The following is a 23275-nucleotide window of genomic DNA, read 5'->3' on the forward strand; positions in this document are numbered from 1 at the left end:
GAATGTTTCACCATGCACTAGGACTGGAGAATTTGTTGAAGGTACAACATCAGCCATTTGCTCATTGTTATCAACATTTTAATACACATTAATTTGGTCATTCATTTACATTTATGCTCAAAAGAAGGCCAGTGTGGTCTCCTGCTGCACCAGTCTTGGCTTGATGGTCGAGCATCTTTGTTTAATCAGACGAAAATATAACAATTTAAATACGTTTTTTCTGTTGAAATGCCAGAAATATAGTAATTGTCTATTGTTTTTGAGGGAACGAATGGAACAGCTGAGTGACTTTTCATTGGGCAAAGCCACACTTAGATACTGGCACCCCTTACTGTGCACTAACCACAGAATTTGTGTAATCTGTGTGTGGGAATGAATGTGTCAGGGCCTGTTTGTGCTTGTTTATGCATATGCATAACTTTCTAAGCATGTGAGCACATTGACTTTAATAGAAACCAAATTACTCCAACGCCGTTCCGTAGTTGATCCGCAGCCGTTCCGCATCCTGTGGAAATTGGGGGTAAGCGATGTTGGGTGACGTTACTTCTTGTCGACGTTCAAAGTGTTTTTGAACAAAACTGAGACTTGCTCGCCCCTCCCTTCTCCTCATCCCGTCCTCGCCCCCTCCCTTCTGTGTTTTCTGCGCACTCAAAAAATCCGCACCCCAAAAATCCTTCTTGTCGGTTATTGGCTGGAACACTGTATGTGCTTCGTGGTGCAGGTGGGCACAGTTTGTTTTTGTTTTTGTTGTAGACCCTGGGCTGTCTACAGACACCGTGTTTTTTTACAGTGTGTTCTGGGGACAGGCAGCTCGCAGACAGTGAGGAGATGTTTCCTGTATGCGACAACAAATGTTGTAGCCTAAAACATGCGTGCCATCGCTTACAACACTTTTTAAACAGAGTAAACTAGTATAAATGTGTGTAATGTTTCTCTCTAACTGGCAATACAAAGATTGTTAGAAGTCTTTATTTTGTTGAGGCATGCAGATACACTGTTATACATTCCCTTTCCACTGTTAGTATTATTTTGTTATTATATGTGTGTGTCTGCTGGTCTTTGTATATGATTCATTTTGCTAATGTAAAATGTCTAGCTTTGCTCCATACAAATGAGGCTACTGGCTTTAATGTGAGTGCCTGACGGAGGGTTAGCTGTGACAGAGCTAAATGCTTCTAATGTACCGTGAGTAGGGTATTAGATTACCTATATCATTAATATAAATCAAATAGAACCACACTGTGAACAATACCACTGAACAGAGAGGGGGAGGGGGGGAGGGGGGGAGTCGAGATGCGGCAGGTACCACACGCAACACGCACGCACACACGTGTGTCTGTGTGTGGAACGAGAAGGGTGTTACATTGCAGATAGACTGGCTTACTGGAGCACCCAGGGACAAAGCTTGGAAGATGGAAACACACTGTCAGTCAGCTGTGATGAAATGCCTGCAGGAGTGTAACACCACACACAAATACAGAACACAAACCAAAGACTATAAAGACAAGAGTCTCATCAGACTGGATAAAAACAGAAACTTTCAATTTGATGACACTATAACTGTCTATTAATTAAGTTCTACTCTTCTAAAACCGAAATGTCATAATCTGTCTATCATGTTCTCGGCTGGCATCTTGCAGCGCTTTGCTTTACTTTAGGCTTTCACTGTTGGCCCTTCCAGCATTATATTATGACTTCCCTTGTCTTGTCTTTATATCTTCCCTTGTCTTCTCTGCATTCAATCCCCCTCATATCTTCTCTCTGATCTGTTGTTTGTCTACTGGCACGGAGCTTTAGCTGTGGCACAACGAGCCCTGGCGTGCTGTGCTATGCCGCGCTCCTTTGTATTTCAGTTGCATCCTCACATCAGGGGATTACAATGCTTTCTGCAGTGCTTGATGCAATTGGCTCAACATGTGGGGTTGTAGAAACAAATTGCTAATTTTAGAAGACTAAATACTGTATGTTCTGGTGTAGGTAACATTGGAGTCACAGTCATTTGGTGTTTTAGTCATCATTGTTTTGAACATCATGTAACAGATGGTAGCCTTAATAAAGTCTGTTGCTTTATGAATACACTGCTCAGTTTCCTGTAGGATTATTTTTAGCAGCGGGGGCAGGTCTGTCCGAACAACAACCACAAGAAATTCTTTATAGGGAAACCAAAACCCAAATGACTATATCTATAGACTATTTCCAATATCTATTATATTACACTGACTTACTTAATGTTTCCAGATGTTTGATATCAGGACAGTGAGCTGACAGAACTTGACATAAAGTTGAATGTTGTCCGCTTAGAATGGACCCACCGCGGTGGTGTTTTTGGTGGAGTTGTTTGTGATTTGACAGTAAACTACATCAACAAAACAGTATGTGGAGGTAAACTAGACGGGCCTAATAACCTCTGCCAGTTCTACTCTTTGTTAAATTGCAATATGAGCAGCAGCCAACGGGGAGAGCATTATGTCGGCAGGATAAGGCAACCGCAACTACGTTGTGCGTCTGCCCTATTTCTCATACTGTGGCGGCAGACATTCGACTACAAAATCAACATTAAGGAAACACTGCTGCTAATGTAACTTAACACTTTCATAGCTGCTTTACATACACAAAACTAGAAGACTTTAATTGTGAACAGTTTTTTTTTTTCCCTCACCTCTCCTTTCCTCTTCGTTTGTTTCCACTCATCTGCACGTTTGTATGTCTATAGATTGAGCAATCTGTGGAGGATCCAGTTGGCTGTTAACTAATATCGGCTTCTTCCTCCCTATGGTGTGGCCATCGTGGGTCCAGCCTTCTATTTGAAGTCCCCCTCTAATTAACGGCTGTTATTAGCTCTAATGAGCTGCTTAGTGATTGCCAGAGCACAGCTGCTGACGTCCAGCAGGAACACTGTCTTTCCTACTTTGTTCCTTATCTACTTTAGCTTTCTCTAATTTCTCCTGCTTTATTCATTCATTGAGATCATTGGCTCACTATAGGCATTATTTTTCCCCCAGGCAGTTTGAGACTTGTTCTCAAATTTTCTTTGACGCTGTCTCTCTTTGTCTTTCTCCTGCTTTGCGCATTGTATCATTCTCCACTCCTCTATTTGGTTTAGAACGCAATCACCATGTTTCTGGGGTTAAGTAATAGCATTTGGACCAGCAGAAATTGAATCGAGCTGTGTGGTTTTGACCCTCAGTCTCTGTCTATCTCCACCTTTCTCTCTATAAATGTCTCTTTTATTCCCCTGAAGTGTGTTCTTTTCTTTTAGAACTTTGATGGTTGCTACTTCACATTCATTGTCTACTTCTTTCTCCTTAAAGTGGTTATTTCAAGTGGCTCTACTTGAATCCAAATTATTCATGTCTTGGTGCTATGATGCCATAGAACTTGGCTGCCACTCATACATTTTTAAGATCACTGGGTTATATTTTGGATTATAGGATTATGATAAATCAATCTAAACATGCAACCTTGTTTACTCGGAGATAGATTGTAGTCACAATATTTCTGGTTGTTTTTATGTGTTGTGCTTCGTATTAACATGGTCAAAAACGGATTAGCCTACAGATTTTACAAGATAATATGATACCTTTTATTATTAGAATAAATGAACCTACTTAACTATAGAACATTGAATATGATTTATCTGGTTAAACAACCATTTTCGTAAAGGAAATTGAAAGCGTAGGAATGGGTGAATGTTTTTTGTATATTAGTGAATATGTATAATGTATTATATATTGTAATATAAGTGTAATATTAGCAATATCTTCTATAATTGTTGATCATGATGTGTTGATTAGGATTTAGGACAGGCCAGAATCACTGTGGAATTAAGTTATATCAACTTTTTGTGTTTATATGCCTACATTTTAATGAATAACCTTTTTTGTTGTATTTTGTGAAGTGTGTTGATGTGTAGGTTTGTTCATGACAGAATAAAACCCACCACACTACACCCTATTGAAATGGGACACAGTTTCAACAAAGTGAGGTGGAGGTTAGAAATGTTATAGCCATTTAAAATAAATTCAGTTTCATTTGGCACGCAGTTACTTAAAATCAAAACTTAGCAGAAGACCGGACACCCACGGTAATTGTTTTCAGTCATTCAAGGCATATTCAGATAGTAAGCATGATTGCAAAAATAGGAAAATCTCTTCAGGCCATGTGATAACCCTTTGTAAAAAGATTGTGCGACGGTTGTTGTTTCTAATTGTGTGTTTTGAACCCGACATGTTTTGGCCTGCGGCGGGAGATGACCGTTGAAACACAGAGGCCATTGTCAGTGCCTGACAACAGGATATATAAAGCTGAAAATCAATAGCTGTGCTTTCATCTGCATCCGGCCTGATCTTTTTTCCCCCTATTACCAGAGATTTTCTCATTGCTCCTGATAAAAGCAATAGAGCTCTGAAATGATCCAGAGAAATAGTCCTGTCAAAAAATGATTTATCTTCTGTGAATAATCGCAGGGGTTATTGAATATTTTTAGATTAAGTTAATTACTTGACTATAAAAAGCCATAAATTGAAGCTCTCCTCACCGAGAAGCTTCAGATCTCTCCAAGTCTCTATTTCTCGTTCTCTCTGTCAGCTGCTTCATTGGAAGAAAAAAAAAAAATCTGTTTTATCATTCTGTCACCAGCGAGACGCGTTCCGCTTGACCTGATGCAATTGGAGGCAATTGAAACAGTCATCTTACCGTGCTGCTGCGATGGCGGTATGTGATGTTTTGGCTTACATCATGCCTTTGTGCACAAAGACTTGCACACATTCCAGATATGTGAGCATGTTTGAAACAAAGCCGTCGCACACAAAGGCACTCTCACCCACGCACGCACAATGGATCTGGACACTTGCATACATTACCATGTCCTCACACACACTTACACAAATAGCTGTGTACGCATCAGCACAGACTCACTTCTTTAGGTGTCTCTCTTACCACTCTGCATGTCGACTGCCGGTCTGTTTAAACGTGTCAGCCGCCATTCATAATGTCTGCTTATTACTGTTTTCCTCTTAACTAAGCCTGCAGATTACACAAACTAATGACTTAATAGGCTGATCCATCACTTACATCACAGGAATCTTTTCCTCCGCTCCCATATGTGTCTCGTACATTTGGCAGGCAGATTTACTATGTCTTGAGTGGATCTTACTTGATTAAAAATGTTTATATGTGTCTTTACAAGGATGCAGCCTATATAAAGTGCTAGTCAATATGTGATTAAGTTCTTCACGTTATCTGCTTTTAAACCCCTTTGTTACAGGAAACCTGAGTGTAACCTGCATATGAATATACTACTAGATGGATAGATGGATGGATGGATGGATGGATGGATGGATGGATGGATGGATGGATGGACTGATTGATGGACTGATGTATGGATGGATGGATGCTTTATTCATCCCAAAGGAAATTTTAGGCATCCAGTAGCAAGACGACCATGACACAACAAACATACACACATATATCACACATATATAAGAATAAAAATAATATCTCTCACAGAAATGCAATGACCGTGATAAAATAAGACACTATGGTAGACTGTTTGCATTGGTGAAAAAGTGAACAGTGCAGGAATTGACAGTGCAGTAGATCATGATTAAATATTAACTATGACTATAAAATATAAACCTAATAACCTATAAACTGACTGACTGAATAAGAACAATATGTAACAGGGAATAAGTTATAAGATGTAAGGTGTAGTACATAGAGGTAGAAGCACTTTACATGACCTGAAGTAACAGTTGTGAGGCAGTTGGTTGCATAAATGTTATTTAAGCACTTTTTAAGTACCAATCCCTCATAGAGACATCTGTTTGCCAAAGCAGAGTAAATCTCACCCACTACTCCATTAATAGCTCTTGAGTTGTAGCGAGTGTTTCATGCCACATGTAACCAAGGACCCAGAAACACAACCAGTAAACCAGTATAGAACACAGTAGAAAGAAAGTAATTAAAAAGATGCCTTCTTTTATTACCAAGCTAATGGTGCTAAGCACTTAGTACTTTTAAAATCACACAATGGCGTGTTTATTCTATTCAAACGTCTTGTCTCTAAGCAAAGTGATAACGACAAATGTGCATTCAGCCATATATTAATTGACAGGCTCTCAATGTCAAGTAGGGCTTTGACGAATGATTCTTTTTTTTTTTTTCTTCAAGTTAATCAATTTGTTATTTACTCTTTGAAAATAGTGAAACATTTCCATCATAGGTTCCCAGCGCCAAAGTTATGTCTTTAAATTGCTACTTTTGTCCGACCAACAAGCCCAAACCAAAAGGTAGTCAGTAACAATCATAATAAAAAATCAATATGAGTCACGCTCACATGGATCCTACACTTCCCACAGTGCAACTTGATTGTTCAAATTCGACACACCAGTATGTAACAGAGTCACTCTGTTAAGCCTGATTTATGGTTCTGCATTGAATCTCCGCCAGAGGTACGTACATAGTTGCGGGTAGATACGGCCTCTTTGCCGTATCCTGCGCTGTAGCCTGACATATCTTCAGCAGCAGCGATTGGTCCACTTGGCCGTGGACCATGGTAGCGTTGCATTTCCTCATCATTATAGGGTTCTCTTTCTTTGTGAACAACATGAAATCGAGGAGAGGGTTAACTTTTCTTCTTACAACTTTCCGACCGTGGTTAGAAAGCACAGGGGAGACACTTTGTTTCTCTTCATAAAGCCTACGTAGTACTACAAATGAGCGTTTACACATTTAAGTCTCAAAGCAAAAATAGAGAGAACCCCATTCAAATCAGTGCACGACTCTTCATGACGGGTAATCTGAACTTCCTTGTGAAATTGGTGGAGTACACCTTTGAACAATCAACTGATGAATGTAAATCAATCTAGAACTGTTTGGTTAAAGAGACTTGCTGCCCCAACTTTCCCAACTTTTCTATAACATGCCCACTGTGTTTTTTAGAATGCTCCTGATCAGGGCGTGCTCGCAGTGAATCATAAGATCTGTCAGTATCTGTAGATTTCAATTTCAATTTTATGTATTGTATCAATTCATAACAAGAGTTATCTCGAGACACTTTACAGATAGAGTAGGTCTAGACCACCCTCCAGAATTTACAAGGACCCAACAGTTCTAGTAGTTTCCTCCAGAGCAAGCAACAGTTTGACAGTGGCGAGGAAAAACTTCCTTTTAGGCAGAAACCTCGGACAGACCCAGGCTCTTGGTAGGCGGTGTCTGACGGGCCGGTTTGGGGTTAGAATGAAGAGTGGTTGTAGCAGTTCATGGCATAGCAGGGCACTGTGGGCATTACAAGGCACAGCAGGACGTGGCAGGGCACAGCAGAGCGTAGCAAGATGAACATGGCATTGCAGGACGCTTAGCGGGACCATGGCGACAGCTGCTACCATAATTTTGGAGCCTCCCTGATCCGAGGGAACATGCTGGGAAAAAAAAATGCCCACTCCCTCTTGCGTACATACAGTCATGGCCAAAAGTTTTGAGAATGACACAAGGATTGGATTTCACAGAGTTATCTCATTCCGTGTTTGTAGATATTTTTGTCAGATGTTACTACGGTATACTGAAGTATAATCATAAGCATTTCATAAGAGCCAAAGGCTTTTATTGACAATTACATTCAGTTTATGCAAAGAGTCAATATTTGCAGTGTTGACCCTTCTTTTTCAAGACCTCTGCAGTTCGCCCTGGCATGCTGTTTGTTAACTTTTGGGCCACATCCTGACTCATGGCCGTCCATTCTTGCATAATCACTTCTCAAAGTTTGTCAGAATTTGTGTTTTTTTGTTTGTCCGCCTGCCTCTTGAAGATTGACCACAGTTTCTCAGTGGGATTAAGGTATGGGGAGTTTCCTGGCCATGGACCCCAAAATGTTGATGTTTTGTTCCGCAAGCCACTTGGTTATCACTTTGGCCTTATGGCTAGGTGCTCCATTACGCTGGAAAAGGCATTGTTGGTCTCCAAACTGTTTTTGGATGGTTGGGAGAAGTTGCTCTCTGAGGATGTTTTGTACTATTCTTTATTAATGGCTGTGTTTTTAGACAAAATTGCGAGTGAGCCCACACCCTTGGCTGAGAAGCAACCCCACGCATGAATGGTCTCAGGATGCTTCGCTGTTGGCATGACATAGGACTGATGCTAGCGCTCACCTTGTCTTCCCCAGACAAGCTTTTTTTCCGCATGCCCCAAACAATCGGGAAGGGGATTCATCTGAGAAAATGACTTTGCCCCAGTCCTCAGCAGTCCAATCCCTGTCCCTTTTGCAGAACAATAATCTGTCCCTGATGTTTTTCCTGGAGAGAAGTGGCTTCTTTGCTGCCCGTCTTGACACCAGGCCATCCTCCAAAAGTCTTCGCCTCACTGTGCGTGCAGATGCACTCACACCCGCCTGCTGCCAGTCCTGAGCAAGCTCTGCATTGGGGGCGCCCCAATCCCGTAGCTGAATAGACTTTAGGAGACGGTCCTGGCGCTTGCTGGACTTTCTTGGACGCCCTGAAACCTCCTTCACAACAACTGAACCTCTCTCCTTGAAGTTCTTGATGGTTGATAAATGGTTGATTTAGGTGAAATCGTACTTGCAGCAATACCTTCGCCTGTGAAACCATTTTTGTGCAAAGCAATGATGACAGCACGTTTTTCTTTGCAGGTAACCATGGTTAACAGAAGAAGAACAATTATTTTTATGCACCACCCTCCTTTTAAAGCTTCGAGTCTGTTATTCTAACTCAACCAGCATGACAGAGTGATCTGAAGCCTGGTCCTCATCAACACTCTCACTTGTGTTTACAAAATAATCACTGACATGATGTCAGCTGGTCCATTAGTGGCAGGGCTAAAATGCAGTAGAAGTTACAGTTTTTTAACATTAAGTTCATTTTTATTGAAAGGAGGGACTTTGCAATTAATTGCAGTTCATCTGATTACTCTTCATAACATTCTGGAGTATATGCAAATTGCCATCATAAAAACTGAGGCAGCAGACTTTGTAAAAATTTCAATTTGTGTCATTCTCAAAACTTTTGACCACGACTGTATGTTAGCACTGTGGAATTAAGCTGTGGAGGAAAACACATCTCATCCCAGGCAATGTAGTATCTGTCTGGCATTGCCATGGTTACACAATTGTAGAGTGTGTCGCCAACGGCGCACAGGTTGAATCGCAAGTTTCACACGGACACACATACAAACACACATCTGTGTTGTACAAACATCCCACAGGCCAAAATGAGGGGTGCTGATTGGGAGTGGTGTAGTGGGAATAGAAATATTGGCAGCAGTAGAAACAGTTAATGTGATGCGGTAGCCTTACCCAACATCACACACTTTAAGCTTCCTCATACAAGACACCATCTTACCTCGGGGCAAGTGGATCATTATGTGTCTGCGCATAGGCAGATATGGTATTAATAGCTGTATTCAATTTGATTTCAAGGACTTACATTATCTCGCCAACAGCTGTGGGGCCTGCTGTTTGATGTATGGACACACGGCTTATAGGGCAGATAGTGGGATATGAGAACATTGTTGGAGTGATTTTGCAGATTTTATGGCCTAAAGCGTTCCTTATCACTGGTGAGGCTGAAGTTCAGTGCTTTCAATGACTAAGCTTAGTGGTGTTCTTTGAAGAAAAGCTTGTAACTTCTAAGAACTATGGAATAAAGACACTGGATAATGGCCCCATTGATTTGCCTCTTTGGAAAATAGACTGTCTTTAGATAAGTTTCTTTGTCTCATGACCCAAAAGAAGAAGAAGAAGAAAAAAAATATTCACACTATCACCTATAGTGAAACCTATCACTTCCACTTGTTCTCTCTCTCACACACACACCTCCAGCTGTCTATTTTCATATCTTCACATCTTGTTTTGCACACAGCCATAATTCTATCCTCGTAACGCTCTCATCTCTCACCAGGTTTGCCAGGTTGACTCTCTTCTTAATTATCCAACAGTATGAATGCCAGCAACTCTGGAAAATGTTCAATTCTCATTAATAACAGTGTTATCACACTAATTGTGCTACGGTGGGAGATTCTTTTTCCCGAGCCTTTGGCTGTGTCACTTGGGTGTCATTCTGAAGGTGGAAAGTGGATTGTGACATGTTAGGATTCATCAACCAAATTGTAAGTCACCAAATTCATTAGATTTAATGTGAACCACCCCTGTAAATTATAAGTAATGACTGCACCACTTTGTGTGATCTTATCAGCTTTCGATGAGAAAACCTTGTTAAAACCAATAGTGTTCTTCTTCTCTGGCGGTCTACAACTCAGGGTAGATTGTGATTAATCTGAACCAACAGAAGGTTGTCAAATGAGACTGCTTTTTATGGCCAATTGCTGTCTGCAAAGACACACACACACACACACACACACACACACACACACACACACACACACACACTTTGTGATTACATCACCGTAAACCAGCTCATTTATCATTTTACATCACAGTACATTGTAGCCCATAGTTGTAGAGGGCAGATGGCAGCACTGGCGTGCGAGTGTGTGTTGTGGGTACACGTGCACGTGTCTGTGTATGTAGGCACCCGCACTTGGTCTCTGGAGGTGTAACCCGGCTCTGCATGCCAAGCTGTGCCAAGTGCTCACAGCTGGCAGGGACCAAGCAGTTGGTCTCTCTGGACAAGTTGCCCCCTGCGCCAGGACAAACAGGAAATAAGCCCTGGGGCCTGGCAGGAAACTGGCTCTGTGGCCAATGGGAAGAGAGGTGAGGAAGGGGGAGGCGAGGGGGTGAGGAGAACAGCTTGGTGAGGCGGGGTAGCACTAGCACTAGAAGAGATGTGAAATGGCTCTACGAGGATGTAGGAGAAAGACGGGAGGAGGAAGAGTCGAGAGGAAACAGCATTGATCTACTAAAAGAGAAATCAAGAGACTATCAGAGGAAAGCCGAGGTAGAACAAGAGATAGGAGCAACAGATTGATGGGGGAGACGAGATATAGCTGAAACTATGTCAAGAGAATAACAGTTCAGCTTAGATTTGGGTTGTTGGAGAAAGTTTGGATTCCTAAATTATACATTCCCTAGCATGAATAAAGGATTTGGGGTTGCCTTTTCCTTCAAATAAATTGTATGATGATTCTTATCTTTCAAGCAAACAATTGTCACTTTGCAAAATGTTTTGTAATCAGTTTAACTATTTCCAATGTGTTTTCATAGTTATGTGAGCATGTGGTGTGTGGCCTGTGGCCTGTGGCCTGTAAATCTCTGTATGGGCACATACATGAAAGTTTGTAGTTGTAAGCTTGTTTCTCTTCTCCCGCGAAAGGTGAGTCTGTGTCAGATCCGCTTTCTGCTCCTCTGAAGTACCCGAGAATATCATTTGGTAAAAGGTTATTTTGGAGGCACTTCGTGCACACAACTGAAGCCACTGAGACTCCCATTCTCTGATGTGGGGCTCACTGAAGCTTGAACCTCCCGAAATTCCCCAGGTTCTTATTTGTGAAGCATTTCTACCGAGGCACGGATCATGTCCCAGACATGTATTGTCAGCTGGTCCTTAGTGTGAAGGCACTTCTCCGAAAGTAATCACCAAGAGAATATCTTGAAGCAATTTCTACTGAGGCATATCTAGTGAAAGCAATTAGCAATTTCTTCTTTTGAAGGCAGGTCAACTGAGACACACGGCCTGTTGAGACGTTCAAGGTGGCCCAATGTTGCAATTTCTTTTGTTATTTATGTTACCAGAGCACTTCCTAGTTTGAAGGTGGTTCATGGAAACTACTGTCCAGCCACAGGCTATTGTATAATCAGACATTCACCACATAGGTTTTTTTATCCTTTAAACGGTAAACAGAAAGAGCTGTCTGGATTGCCTGGCAATGAAAGGGACTAATGACCTGTGCTTTAACTGTTTTTAAGCATTCATCAGTGTAAGGCCGGATAGTGGGGTTAGCGTCAGTTCCACCAGCGATCACAGGGGGCACTGTTGCCTTGTGATCCAGCCACACGGATCCAGTACAAGCGCTCCCACCACTGGGCCCCTCCTCCTCTTAGCCTTTCCTCTTGTGTGTCCTTGTTATTGTGATGAGCTATGCCCAATTTCAGTACGACCACTGGACTTCTGGAAGCTGTCCCTTCTAATCTGCTCTAGAGTCAAGGTCTAGGTTCGGAACTGAGCTCGACAACAAGGCTTTAGCCATGACAAAGACTGATTTGAGACTTTGGGATACTCCTAGGTCCCTCCGCACGCCAGGAGCAGTGGCATTCTCCCCACCTTGTTAATCAGCAACGACACCATGCGGATTGCCAGTCAGCCTGTTTACAATTCATCTTTTTAACTACTTGTTGGCATCTCAGAGAGAGAGAGAGAGAGAGAGAGAGAGAGAGAGAGAGAGAGAGAGAGAGAGAGAGAGAGAGAGAGAGAGAGAGAGAGGGAGAGAGGGCTGTATTCATGTGTTGTCATTGTTTTCTGCATCACTATAAAGGATCTATCACTAAATACTGACTTCCAATTGGTCAGATGGTGGTTACTTTTGTCTCTGTGCTTTAACAGCTGCTCCAACACTACATTTAGCTTCAGTTGTCGGCCTCAATTCAACCCCGGGAGAAATATTGGGAGTTTTCATCCCATCAGCTGTCTCTGCTTTTTTCTTTTTTTTTGATTTCCCTTCAAAAATTGGATTTGAAGAGATTATATCTCTGTGTTTGCAAGAATAATGGCTATTATGTGCCTGTGGCTGTATTACATTTTGCTTTTCGCATTGCTTGTGTTATTATTGTGGTTAGAAGGAACTATACTGATATCTAATCATAATCCAGCCCCTGACCACGTCCATATCTGGTATTAAAGATCTAGTAGCCATGTGAACACCTTGATCTGTCTGGGTGTGATAGGATAAAAGGTCTCACTGAAATGAAGGAACCGTAGCGCCTCTGTCCGGTTTCAATCCGTCTTAACCTGACTTCAAGCAGACAAGACAATGATGAGAGCGCCAGAATGTGAAACGAGAGTACACACACACACACACACACACACACACACACACACACACACACACACACACACACACACACACACACACACACACACACACACACACACACACACACACACACACACACACTCTTGTTACTAGCTTTGTAGTCCTGGCCCGCTGCCAGCTCCTTGTCTGTCTGTCAGACTGAGCATGCTCATTACAACTTTGACAACATTCCACTGGGGTTGCCAGGGATACCAAGCAGTGCTGCCAGGTCCGGTGGATGTGTCTGTGAGTGTGTGTTAGGAATGCAAAAGCACATTAATACACACCTCCTATTTTTTGTTAGTAATATGACCACACACACAAGCACACAAACGTTCCTTTTCTCTGTCCTTCTCCTTTCTCTCTGTAGATCATTGTTAATCAGTCTCGTCCCATCTCCTCTCCACTGGCTGTCAGTGGCTTGTCAGAGGCCCGTCAAAGCCCCTGCAGTCCGTCACACACTCCTGCCATTAATGACATCTGATGACACCCGCTGTTGAAGTCACCCGCTGGGATGACAAGAAATTCAGGGTGCTTGCAGCTTGGAAATCGTTCTACTTTGCAGTCTGCTGTGTGTTTAAGGATGTGTTGTAACCTAATTCTGCAGCATTTATTTAAATACTATCTATCGTACAACCTGACTGACTTCCTTCTTGCCTTACAGTTGCCTTATTTTTATAGCAGTGAAATGCATATTGAATCATAAAATGTGAACAAATATCATCCAAAACAAGTGCAGTATAAAGGAAACTCTTTAAGTGGTGATTTAACTTCAACAAGTTCAAGGACGGAACAAAAGATGCATCATTTCTTATGTTATTTCTAGAAAATATGGCAAACACTCTCACAGTGTCTGCAATATAAAAATTACATATTATGCTGGAGTGTGTGGCATTCTCTGAATGTTCAAATTGTCTAAGGGATTTTAAAATATAGAAATCATTTGACTGCTCTATCTGCTTTTTATTTTTTTTGCACACGCTCAGCCGCCACACAGCCTCCATCGCTTCATCCATTACTTATTCTTGTGCTTCAGTTTGTCAGCTTCTTCAGTTCTTGCCATGCATCTCTTTCATAACCCACCACCCTTGCGTCTACCCTTGCTCCCACTCTCCTTCATTGAATGTGTCCTCCCTCTTTACCTGATGTTCTTGTTCACCTGTCTGAGTGGGTGGCTTTACGACGGAGCCCCTGCCGTGCTGTTAGAGCTGAAGTGCTCTCTGTATTTTTGTTCTTTCTCTCTCTGTCTCTGTCTCTCTCTTTCTCTTTCTTAAACTTTCCCTCCCATATTCTTCCACCTGTCTTTTTCCCTCTCTTCATGTCTTTCCCCTGCATTGTTTATTTCTAACTCTCTCTCTGTTCTCCTTTGTCTTCTCTAGAGGAAGAAGTAGAAAACTTTGACGTGTCCAGTCTCGAGGAAGAGGCTCTGAGGAACATTGAGGCTGACAGCTTCTGGTGCATGAGCAAACTGCTGGACGGCATCCAGGTACGTACGTGTGTGTGTGTGTGTGTTGTGGTGTGTGGTGTGTGGTGTGGGTGTTGTGTGTGTGTGTGTTGTGTGTGTGTTGTTTGTGGTGTCTGTGTGTGTCTGTGTGGTTGTGTGTGTGTTGTGTGTGTGTTAAGAAAAATGTTTTCTTAACAATCTCTGATCAAGCCCACATATGGTTTTTTATATTTTCATACCAGCATACTGTAAATGCTCAATCCACCCCCTCCCTTCTCAATTTCTCTGTGCACACTTCTCTTCTCCGTATACATTTTTTTTTTTTTTTCTCTTCCATGCTCCTTAAAGACTTTGTTTTGTATGGATCTATGCTTCTCTGATCTGGTCTTAATAGAGATAAGTGTTCCCCTTGCTACCACTTGTTTACCTCAGCTCTACACCTGTTTACACTTTGCAATATAGCAACTACAGTGTCTACAGTTTTATATGTGGTGGGTCTGATGATAACCCAAGGGTGAGATCTCCCAAACACATCGGCTGTTGATCTGAAGCAGTGAGCTTATAGGGTCTAGAAGCTGTGTACAGCTGCACACTTAGGTCTTGATTCTCACTGGTATTAGCAACACACGCAACTATTTCACATTACAGGGAATGTGATCCGCCGGTTGGCGAATCAATCTGGATTCCGCTTAATCGAACGTTAAGATAAATTACTTTTTTTTTTTTCTAAAGAGCTTTAGCTTTTTACAAAACGTACTTCGACCACTTTTACATATTTCTTATAGACAGTATAGTTGAGTATACACACTCCTTGAGCTCACACTGCGCTGCATAATGTGCTTAGAAGGAATCATGTTGGGTAAATGAAAAGTAAAAATCTCCAGATGCCTATAATCTAAAAAAACAACCCCCTGGCAGCTTCTGGTCCTCTACACTTGATTCAAACTGTACTCTTTCACAACTAAATAATGAAATGCAGTATTATTTCTTAGTGTGCAGGTGCATGTGCTGCGTATGTTGTATCAAAGTCATCTGGACAGGCAAGGCCAGACACCAAGGTGTTAAGGTGGTAATCTGTTTGGAGAGGGGACCAGAACTACATGTCGACACACAGTTACCTAGATATATTTATACCCTAAGTGTTTGTAAAGAGTGTGTGCATGCATGGGTTTTGTTTATTTTTCTGCACAAGCCTTTATTTATTCTATTATGAATGAAGCGCAATGTTTTGAGACCTTCAGTGCCAAATAGTAGATTAGGTATCTTATCCCGAATATGTAATAGCATTTTACTGGCAGTAATTAAGTTTCACACCATAAATTTCATCCTACAGAAGTGCTTTCTCCATTGAGGAGTTGTTAATGTACATAAAATAATGCAGATTGGATTGGTGCCCCGTTTTAGTGCATGTGTACATGATATACCACGACAGATAATCAATTCTCTGCACATTGTTGAATGTTAGAGTGTTTACGTGGTCTGACGTTCCCGTTAGTTGTAAAGCCTGCAGGACTTCTCGAACACTGTGCATTAAGTACAAAGCAGCTTTTCTGTGTGGGTTCAAGAAATGTGATTGCCTTGCATATTCTAAAGCAGGTCTGACTGTCTGGAGACCAGATAATTGCATACAGACAGCACCAAACTTCATTTTGTTCCATCATTTCTTCCCAAACCCTTTTGCCCACCAGCTCACTTAATCGACCTCGCTCTCAGCGGTCATGGTTGAGCCATCTGTCAATTCCAAACGTGCCTGCCTGGGCGGGTGGTAGATTTGCCCTCAACAGTACAACTGCTATCTCTCTATGCTGGATTAAAGCAAGAGAACGGTTTCCACCTTTGTACTGTAGATGCTCTTTGTGCTGTCAGGAAATTTGGAGAATGTTGTTTCATCAACATCAACATTCTTGCCACATTTTGGTACCCTTTCATTGACTGTTAATACCAGACACCAGTTTGGTTCTAGACCTGCATGTCCCCAGTTGTGCCTGTGACTGCGTTTTAGCACAGCTACTCTAATCATTGTTCCCTGGCCGGTAAAAGAAACATCTGCCAGGTCTCCCCCGGTCCGGTCAATTACCCAAATCTAAAGTAACACTTAAGGCTACAGCAGTTAGTCTTAAAATGTATTGATTAGGCAGTACTAGGCTTATTGTTGAATGACTGTTTCAGAAGTAAAAGTAACCCTATATCGTTATGGTGAGGTGAAGTTTTAGTGAGAAAAGAGGGTTTCCTTACATAATTTTGGTTAGTTTACATTGTTAATTACATCTGTGAATCGGGAAACTCAATATATTGCCTTGCCCTACACTAAAGGTGATTATTAGTAAGGAGCATGTATTGTGCAAAAATGAAATCATCCATAAATAACTATCAATTGGTAGGCTATTCATTTAGGAATTTACTAGACGCTTTGTTGCCCCTGAGAGAGCAAGACAGAGAGAAGCTTGAGAGCCGAGGAAGTAAGAGAGAAGAACAGAGTGTGTGTCTTTTGTGGTTGCTTTTGTATGTGTGCGGATGTTGTTTGTCCCTGTGCTTGTGTTTGTTTGTGACCTTGGCTCCAAACTAATTACGTGCAATGCACCAGGGAAGCACATGTTTCCCCCCTAATGCTTTCTAAACAATCTGACGGAGGCTGAGTGCCTCAGCACCGTAATTAGTCGGTGATCCTTGCTCTGACCTCGTCTTAAACCCTCTCACATCCACTATACACTATTAGACTTAACTCAGGGCCTGGAGGTGGGGGTCTGGGGGTTAGAGAGAAAGAGAGTCTACCCATGCAATTACATTTGCTCAATGCCTTTTAAGCACCATTATATATCCAGCATCTTCTGGAACTGGTGCCACACTGGTGTCCATTTGTTTTGGACCAATTTGTGTGAAATATTTAAAGGAGTTTAATTGCATCACAAGGCAGAACAAACTCATAAATTGGAGGTTTGGAAACATGGTCGGGACATTTTGTGAAGAAAAATTGTACTGCCATCCATTCACAAACCACAGCTGGTGTGGTTTTCCCAGCCATTTTATATAATTACCTGCCTGGTGTACAGTGGAAATACTTTTGAAAGTTTTCTTCATTTTTAATACAGTAAATTGGCCATTAGCTGTGGTTTTAGTGTTTCACTGCTATGCCTCTCTCACCTTTAAGCGAACAGACTATTTTGGCTGTCAATTCACATACGCAGCTTCACTAATGAGCTGCTGCTTTAATTGGCAACACTGCGGCTCCCTCCTCCAAAGGAGCAAGTTAAGAGGTAGTGCTGTACGATCAATCGAATATTAATCTCCATCACGATTTGGCTTCTCGCAATGTCAATGTTGACGTTTAAAATGCGTGCTCCGCTCGTAGAAAACTGCAGCGTATCCAATAAAGCGCTTCCTAAACTATCAACCCGCCACCAGGGGTTGTTCCAAGAGTTTTTGGCTTCACTTTTGGGGAGCTGTGATGTTAACCTATGAACAACTTTCCTGAACGTTGCACTAGTTGAAGAAGAACCCTAATTTAAGTCTTAGTGTGATGCAGATAACTGTTAATTAGCACAACATGGAATTGTAAAGGTTAAAGAGCAACAGCATCAACAAAACAATGGCCCATTTGGCTGCACATGGTGGCGACATCTAGTTCTGACTATTAACTGATTATTAAAACACACGTCTGACCTACTGGACTGGAAAGGGGCACGTTAGTCATGTTCAAGTGCGCCAGTGTTTATTATAGTGTATGAAAATCCAGTATCCTTGTGATTCACTGAAGTGCTTTTAGCCGCGAGGGGCGCCTGGGTAGCTCACCTGGTTTAGCGTGCGCCCCATGTGGAGAGGCTCAGTCCTTTTCACCGCGGGTTGGATTCTGACCTGCAGCCCTTTGCTGCATGTCATGACTTGTATTTCACCCCCTTTCCTATCTTCAACTGCCCTGTCTAATAATGGCTTAAATACCCAAAAAAGGAATCTTTAAAAATTTAAAAAAAAAAAGTGCTTTTAGCTGTGACTCTACCTAAACCGATACATAAACTGTCATAACTCTCTAAGAATTAGGGTGAACTCAAATGGCAGCCAAATATAAAATAAATGGACAAATCAAAATCAAAATGTCTACCCATTCGAAACACACCTCTGTTAAATTGACCCCAATGTTACCCCAGTCTGTCCAGCAGCCAATTAGACTTACTACTGTGCTAAATTGGACAGCACCTCTGGCTAACTTGACTAATTTAACTTGTTAAAATAGTTCCCTATCTGCGGTTTTAATTATTTTAAATGGAACCGTCATGTCATGTTTTTGTTTTAAACCTGTCCTGTTAATCCCAATCCATGATATATTAGGAACCTCTGCAGTAAAAACAGTCAGTCAAAGCCTCAGTAATTTAATCTTTGTCACATTTTACAGGTATAAACTCATGAAAGTGCTCATAAATGTCGCTCTCAGTATGTAGCAGCTATGTGCTGTCAGTGGCTTACCTGTCATGCCCATAGAGGCAAATGAAGTCAAAAAGTTTAAAAAGTCCATTATTCTGGAAGCACACCCCCGAGGGCTCTCAGTTTTAAAGCCAGCAGATGAAAACCTGCCTTTTATGTTAATTCTGCAGATATGTCTTTTAAGCAGGGGCTCTTAAATGTATTTTTTCAATTCAGAATCTAACTTTGAGAAATGTAATCTCTCCCTGGGAGCTGAACTTATTATATTTCAGCTGTAGTCTTGACAAATGGGAGTTCAACAGGAAAATGTCTCTGACCCGTTTTTGGTTTGAATGTTCTGTGGCATGGACGCAAGACGCACAGTTGATGTAGCTTTTAATTCAACTTCAGAGTCATTCTTATTTATAGCCACAGAGTGGAGAACATGAAAGTTAATTATATTTATTCAGCTACAACAGTTTGTCTGGAAAGTTTTAACAGATGGCTGAGCAAGAATAAGATTTGACAGGTTTTCAATAGTAAACACTACCTTTACTCCAGACGTTGAGGTGCCTCAGAGGCTGAAAAGAAAAGCTATTTTGTGTGTTTGAAAAGTTAACTTTCACTAACTTGTATCACAAGAAACCCTCAGACACATGAAACCCTCAGACACATGAAACCCTCAGACACATGAAACCCTCAGCAGTTGAGTCACCAACAGGATAAGCAAACCATATTTAATTAATATAAAAGGCACAAAGATCACATGTTCAAGAGCTCCCTTTCCTGCTGCTCCGTGGCTGAGATGCTTCCAGCCTTTCCTTTGGAGCAGGAGCCAGTTGGATTGTGCCTGCTCATTGGCTAGGTAACCATCTGTTTCCACGGTGCCAACTAGAGATCGGTTCTCCCTAGAACAGGAAACTGGTCCGAGGACCGATGTCTAGCAGACGGTAGCCAGACCAAACCTTGTCCTTTTTTAGTTTCCCCAATGTAGTTCCCTCCTGTCACCTTGGGCTGTCACTCAATCCACACTATGCATGCAAACACACACACACACACACACACACACACACACACACACACACACACACACACACACACACACACACACACACACACACACACACACACACACACACACACACACACACACACACACACACACAATGATTTGCCAGCTTGCGTGTGTGTGATGCCTGACAGCTTGTTTGTACATGTGTTTGTATCATCTGTCTTCCGATCTTTATTGGTGTGCAAATGTAAATGTAGCCACTGTTCGATAACAACTTGACCTCAACACCTCCACCTCCCTCTATTTTTTTATTTGCTGGATTTCTCTGTTATACATACTCTCTCTCCCCCCCTCGTCATCTTTCTTTCTCTTACAGATAAAGTTGCATCATGTAGCTAAACTAGTTCACATGCAGGTCAGGGGAGATGGAGGCAGCAACAGCTGCTCGGGGGTAGAGGTTAAAATAAAGTCTGAGGCTGGAAAAATTAGGCACAGGCAGAATAGAAGGAGACATTTATGTAATACGTATGGCATACAGGAAAGAGTGTGCACCCTTATTTTGGATGAAAACATGTTAGCAGAGAAAACAAGTAGTGCTTAGCACATTAGGGGTCATGTAATTCAAGGCAGGTTTCTTTATGTACCAACATGTATACACCAAGGATGTCTCAAAGTGCTGGTTAACTCTGTAAAATAGTTACTTCCTTGTGATATAACTAAAAAGCTTTTACATTTGCTACTCTAAGGAATTTGTATAGGTTTGCTCTTGGGTAAACAGACCACTTTGAGATGTTCCCTTGTATTTAAGATGTCTGGCCCAGTGCTCTCCTCAGATTTAATTGTCCAAGACACATGGACTTGTGTAACAGTTTACATTCACATTGGCCAGGGTTACAGTCTGCTTTTTGCAGTGACCTGCATTCTAAAAAGTCACATATAGTTTGGTAATTGCGCTAAAGAATGGGAGAAATCTGGTGACTTGCTTCTGTCTCTCACCTCCTCACCTCTTACAAATGTAGGCATCTAGCTTCTCCATCTGTCAGATATTGGAAAAAGATATCTGTACAATCCCAGAAAAGGGAAAGAAATAAAATTGTACAGTGTTTATATGACCACCATCCATTACCTAACTTTCAGCACAGTGGGCGAGTGATTTGTTTGGGATGCATCCAAAACTGTCTCATCAAAGGATAAGTGAGGAGGAGCAGAAATCTGGGCAAGAATCAATACCAGCTTTTGGTACTTTAGTTTTAGCCATGCTGGCGGTGTGGCTCTAGAGATGACAATGTCGATCGGTTGGTGGGTCCACCACTTTGGTCCATATTGACATATCTAAACAGCTATTGGTTGGAATTCCATTAAAGTTAGTACAGATATGCATGGCACCTTGACGATAATTCCTGCTGACTTTAATGATCTTTGGACTTTTTCATTAGCATCACCATGAGGTTGATATTATTATTTTTATTTTTATTTGTATTTTTATTTTTTAAATGCATAAATGACTACTGGATAGATTGCGGCCGGATACAAAAATAAAACATTCCAAAATAAAACACCCAGGTTCACAGTGATTTGGGCTGCCCTGGCTTCTTAAAGCGGTCAGGCACACGGAGAGAGAATCCGACAGATGCACACACACACACACACAAACACACACACACCCTGCCCCTTTCTATTGGAGAGAGAGCCGAGAGGGGAAGAATCTCTTTGTGACCTGTGTGGAGAATCCATGCGTATCTACGTTTCACAGGCTATACGCGACACTTAAGCACCCGGTGTATTTCCACCAGTCCTCTGCTATGTGTCAAACTTATGGACTACCTACCTTCTTGTGCTGCAAATATACACTAAAGTTATACACTGCACAACAGAAAGCAACATTATGAAATCTGGCCAATCCACCTGCAGCTCTGAACAGCTGTAATAGTCTACACCTTTGTCTAGACCTTATTGCAACCTGTCATCTCTCTCATACAATCACTTTCTGCTACACGCACACGCACACACACACACACACAGACACACACACACACACACACACGCACACGCACACGCACACATACATACCAGAGAATGACAGATCATTGCCTTTTCCTTCAGTTTATTGTCTCCCCTCTATCTTGACATGTCATCTCTTGCTCTCTTTTCTGTCCTCATGTCTCTTTCTCTCTCACACACATACACATACCCTTGCAGCATTGTAGTGTTGCTTCTGTCAAACTTGCTGATAGACATCCAGTGCCACAATAGGAGGCAATCTTTGTCCAGCGTGGAGCTATTGTTGTCTCTAATAGAATGGACTGAGAGGTGAAGAGGAGCCATTGATTCAGCTGACTGAGAGAGAAGAGGGTGAGAGAAAGAGAGAGAGTGAATTAACAAAGACAGGCAGAACAAGAGGCTGTTGACACCTGGTTGAAAAAAAGAGAGACACTGATTTTATGTTTGTGTGTCTGTTCGTTCATGTGGGTGAAACAGGGCAGTTCCACTTACTTGCTGGGTCAGGTGTAGTGGATGGACAGATGGCGGGAGAAAAGCAGAATGTATGAATAATGAAGGAGTGAGAGTTGATTTCCTCCTGTTGCCTCAGCTGATCAAAGATCCAACATATTGGATTTGACAAAGCGAGGAAGGGCACAAGAATGAGGAAAATAGAAATCAGGACAAAGGAAAAAAAGGAGGTGAGAGAGTGAAAGGTGAATAGAGGGTGAGGTATTGTGATGAGGAGAGGAGGTGAGGACATAGGAGTAGCAGCTAAGACAGGAAGGTAAAATAGAAAAATGGAACAAATATGAATGCAGAAGAAGAGAAACAAAATGAAAATTCCTATTAGTACCCTACCCTCGTCTTCAATGTCTCCAGAACCAGATCTAACAAAGAAACAATCAGTCACAAAACAAAATGCAGTGCAGCATGGAACATAAATGAAACGCTAGGGAACAAAACAAAGCAAAGAACACATAATAGCATGTTCAAAACACTTAGTCAATCCTAGCCTCATTAGCACCACCAAAGAGATGAAAATAGACAACGAAATGGAGAGCAGAAGGTGGGAGAGAAGAAGAGCTGGGGATTGATAAAGGGAGACATGAAAGGAGGGGAGGGATGTGGAAGGATTCAAATGAAGAAATTAGAGAGGAACAGAGCAAGATGTTGAGGTGTAAAGGAAAATAAAGGACTATGGAAAGAGAGAAAAAAAAGAGTGAAGTATGGAAATTCAATGAAAATAGAGGAGGGGAGAAGGAAGAGTGAGACAGGAAGTTAGAAAGAGAGAGAGTGTAGTAGAGGGAGGAAGAAGAAAGAGAGAGAGAGAGAGAGAAATGGGGAACAAAAGTAAGCCACTAAAAGCACAGACAAACAAGAGTCTTCTGACCCTCAAATGCATTACCGACATTTTAACATCTGGTTGCGATTACACAGAGAAAGACATGTACAAATCCTTTCCT

At 41.8% G+C, this 23275-nt stretch overlaps 1 protein-coding gene and 1 long non-coding RNA gene across 4 annotated transcripts in view; one reads left to right on the plus strand and one right to left on the minus strand.

Annotated features, from left to right (window-relative positions):
* Window positions 1-4921, minus strand: part of LOC116673090 (uncharacterized) — a 15103-nt gene extending 10182 nt beyond the window's left edge. Inside the window, exons 1-3 of the long non-coding RNA XR_004327740.1 lie at window positions 4910-4921; window positions 4365-4374; window positions 2688-2691 (exon numbers count right to left, since the gene is read on the minus strand). This is a non-coding gene — a long non-coding RNA (uncharacterized LOC116673090). The remainder of the gene's footprint in view (window positions 1-2687; window positions 2692-4364; window positions 4375-4909) is intronic.
* tbc1d22a (TBC1 domain family, member 22a) overlaps window positions 1-23275 on the plus strand; it is a 187026-nt gene that overhangs the window by 45448 nt on the left and 118303 nt on the right. For all 3 annotated transcript variants that reach the window (XM_032505200.1, XM_032505202.1, XM_032505201.1), the window contains one exon: window positions 14358-14464. In XM_032505200.1, the coding sequence (XP_032361091.1) occupies window positions 14358-14464 (107 nt within the window). The remainder of the gene's footprint in view (window positions 1-14357; window positions 14465-23275) is intronic.

This window comes from Etheostoma spectabile, chromosome 23, assembly GCF_008692095.1.
Source record: "Etheostoma spectabile isolate EspeVRDwgs_2016 chromosome 23, UIUC_Espe_1.0, whole genome shotgun sequence".
NCBI classification, from domain to species: domain Eukaryota; kingdom Metazoa; phylum Chordata; class Actinopteri; order Perciformes; family Percidae; genus Etheostoma; species Etheostoma spectabile.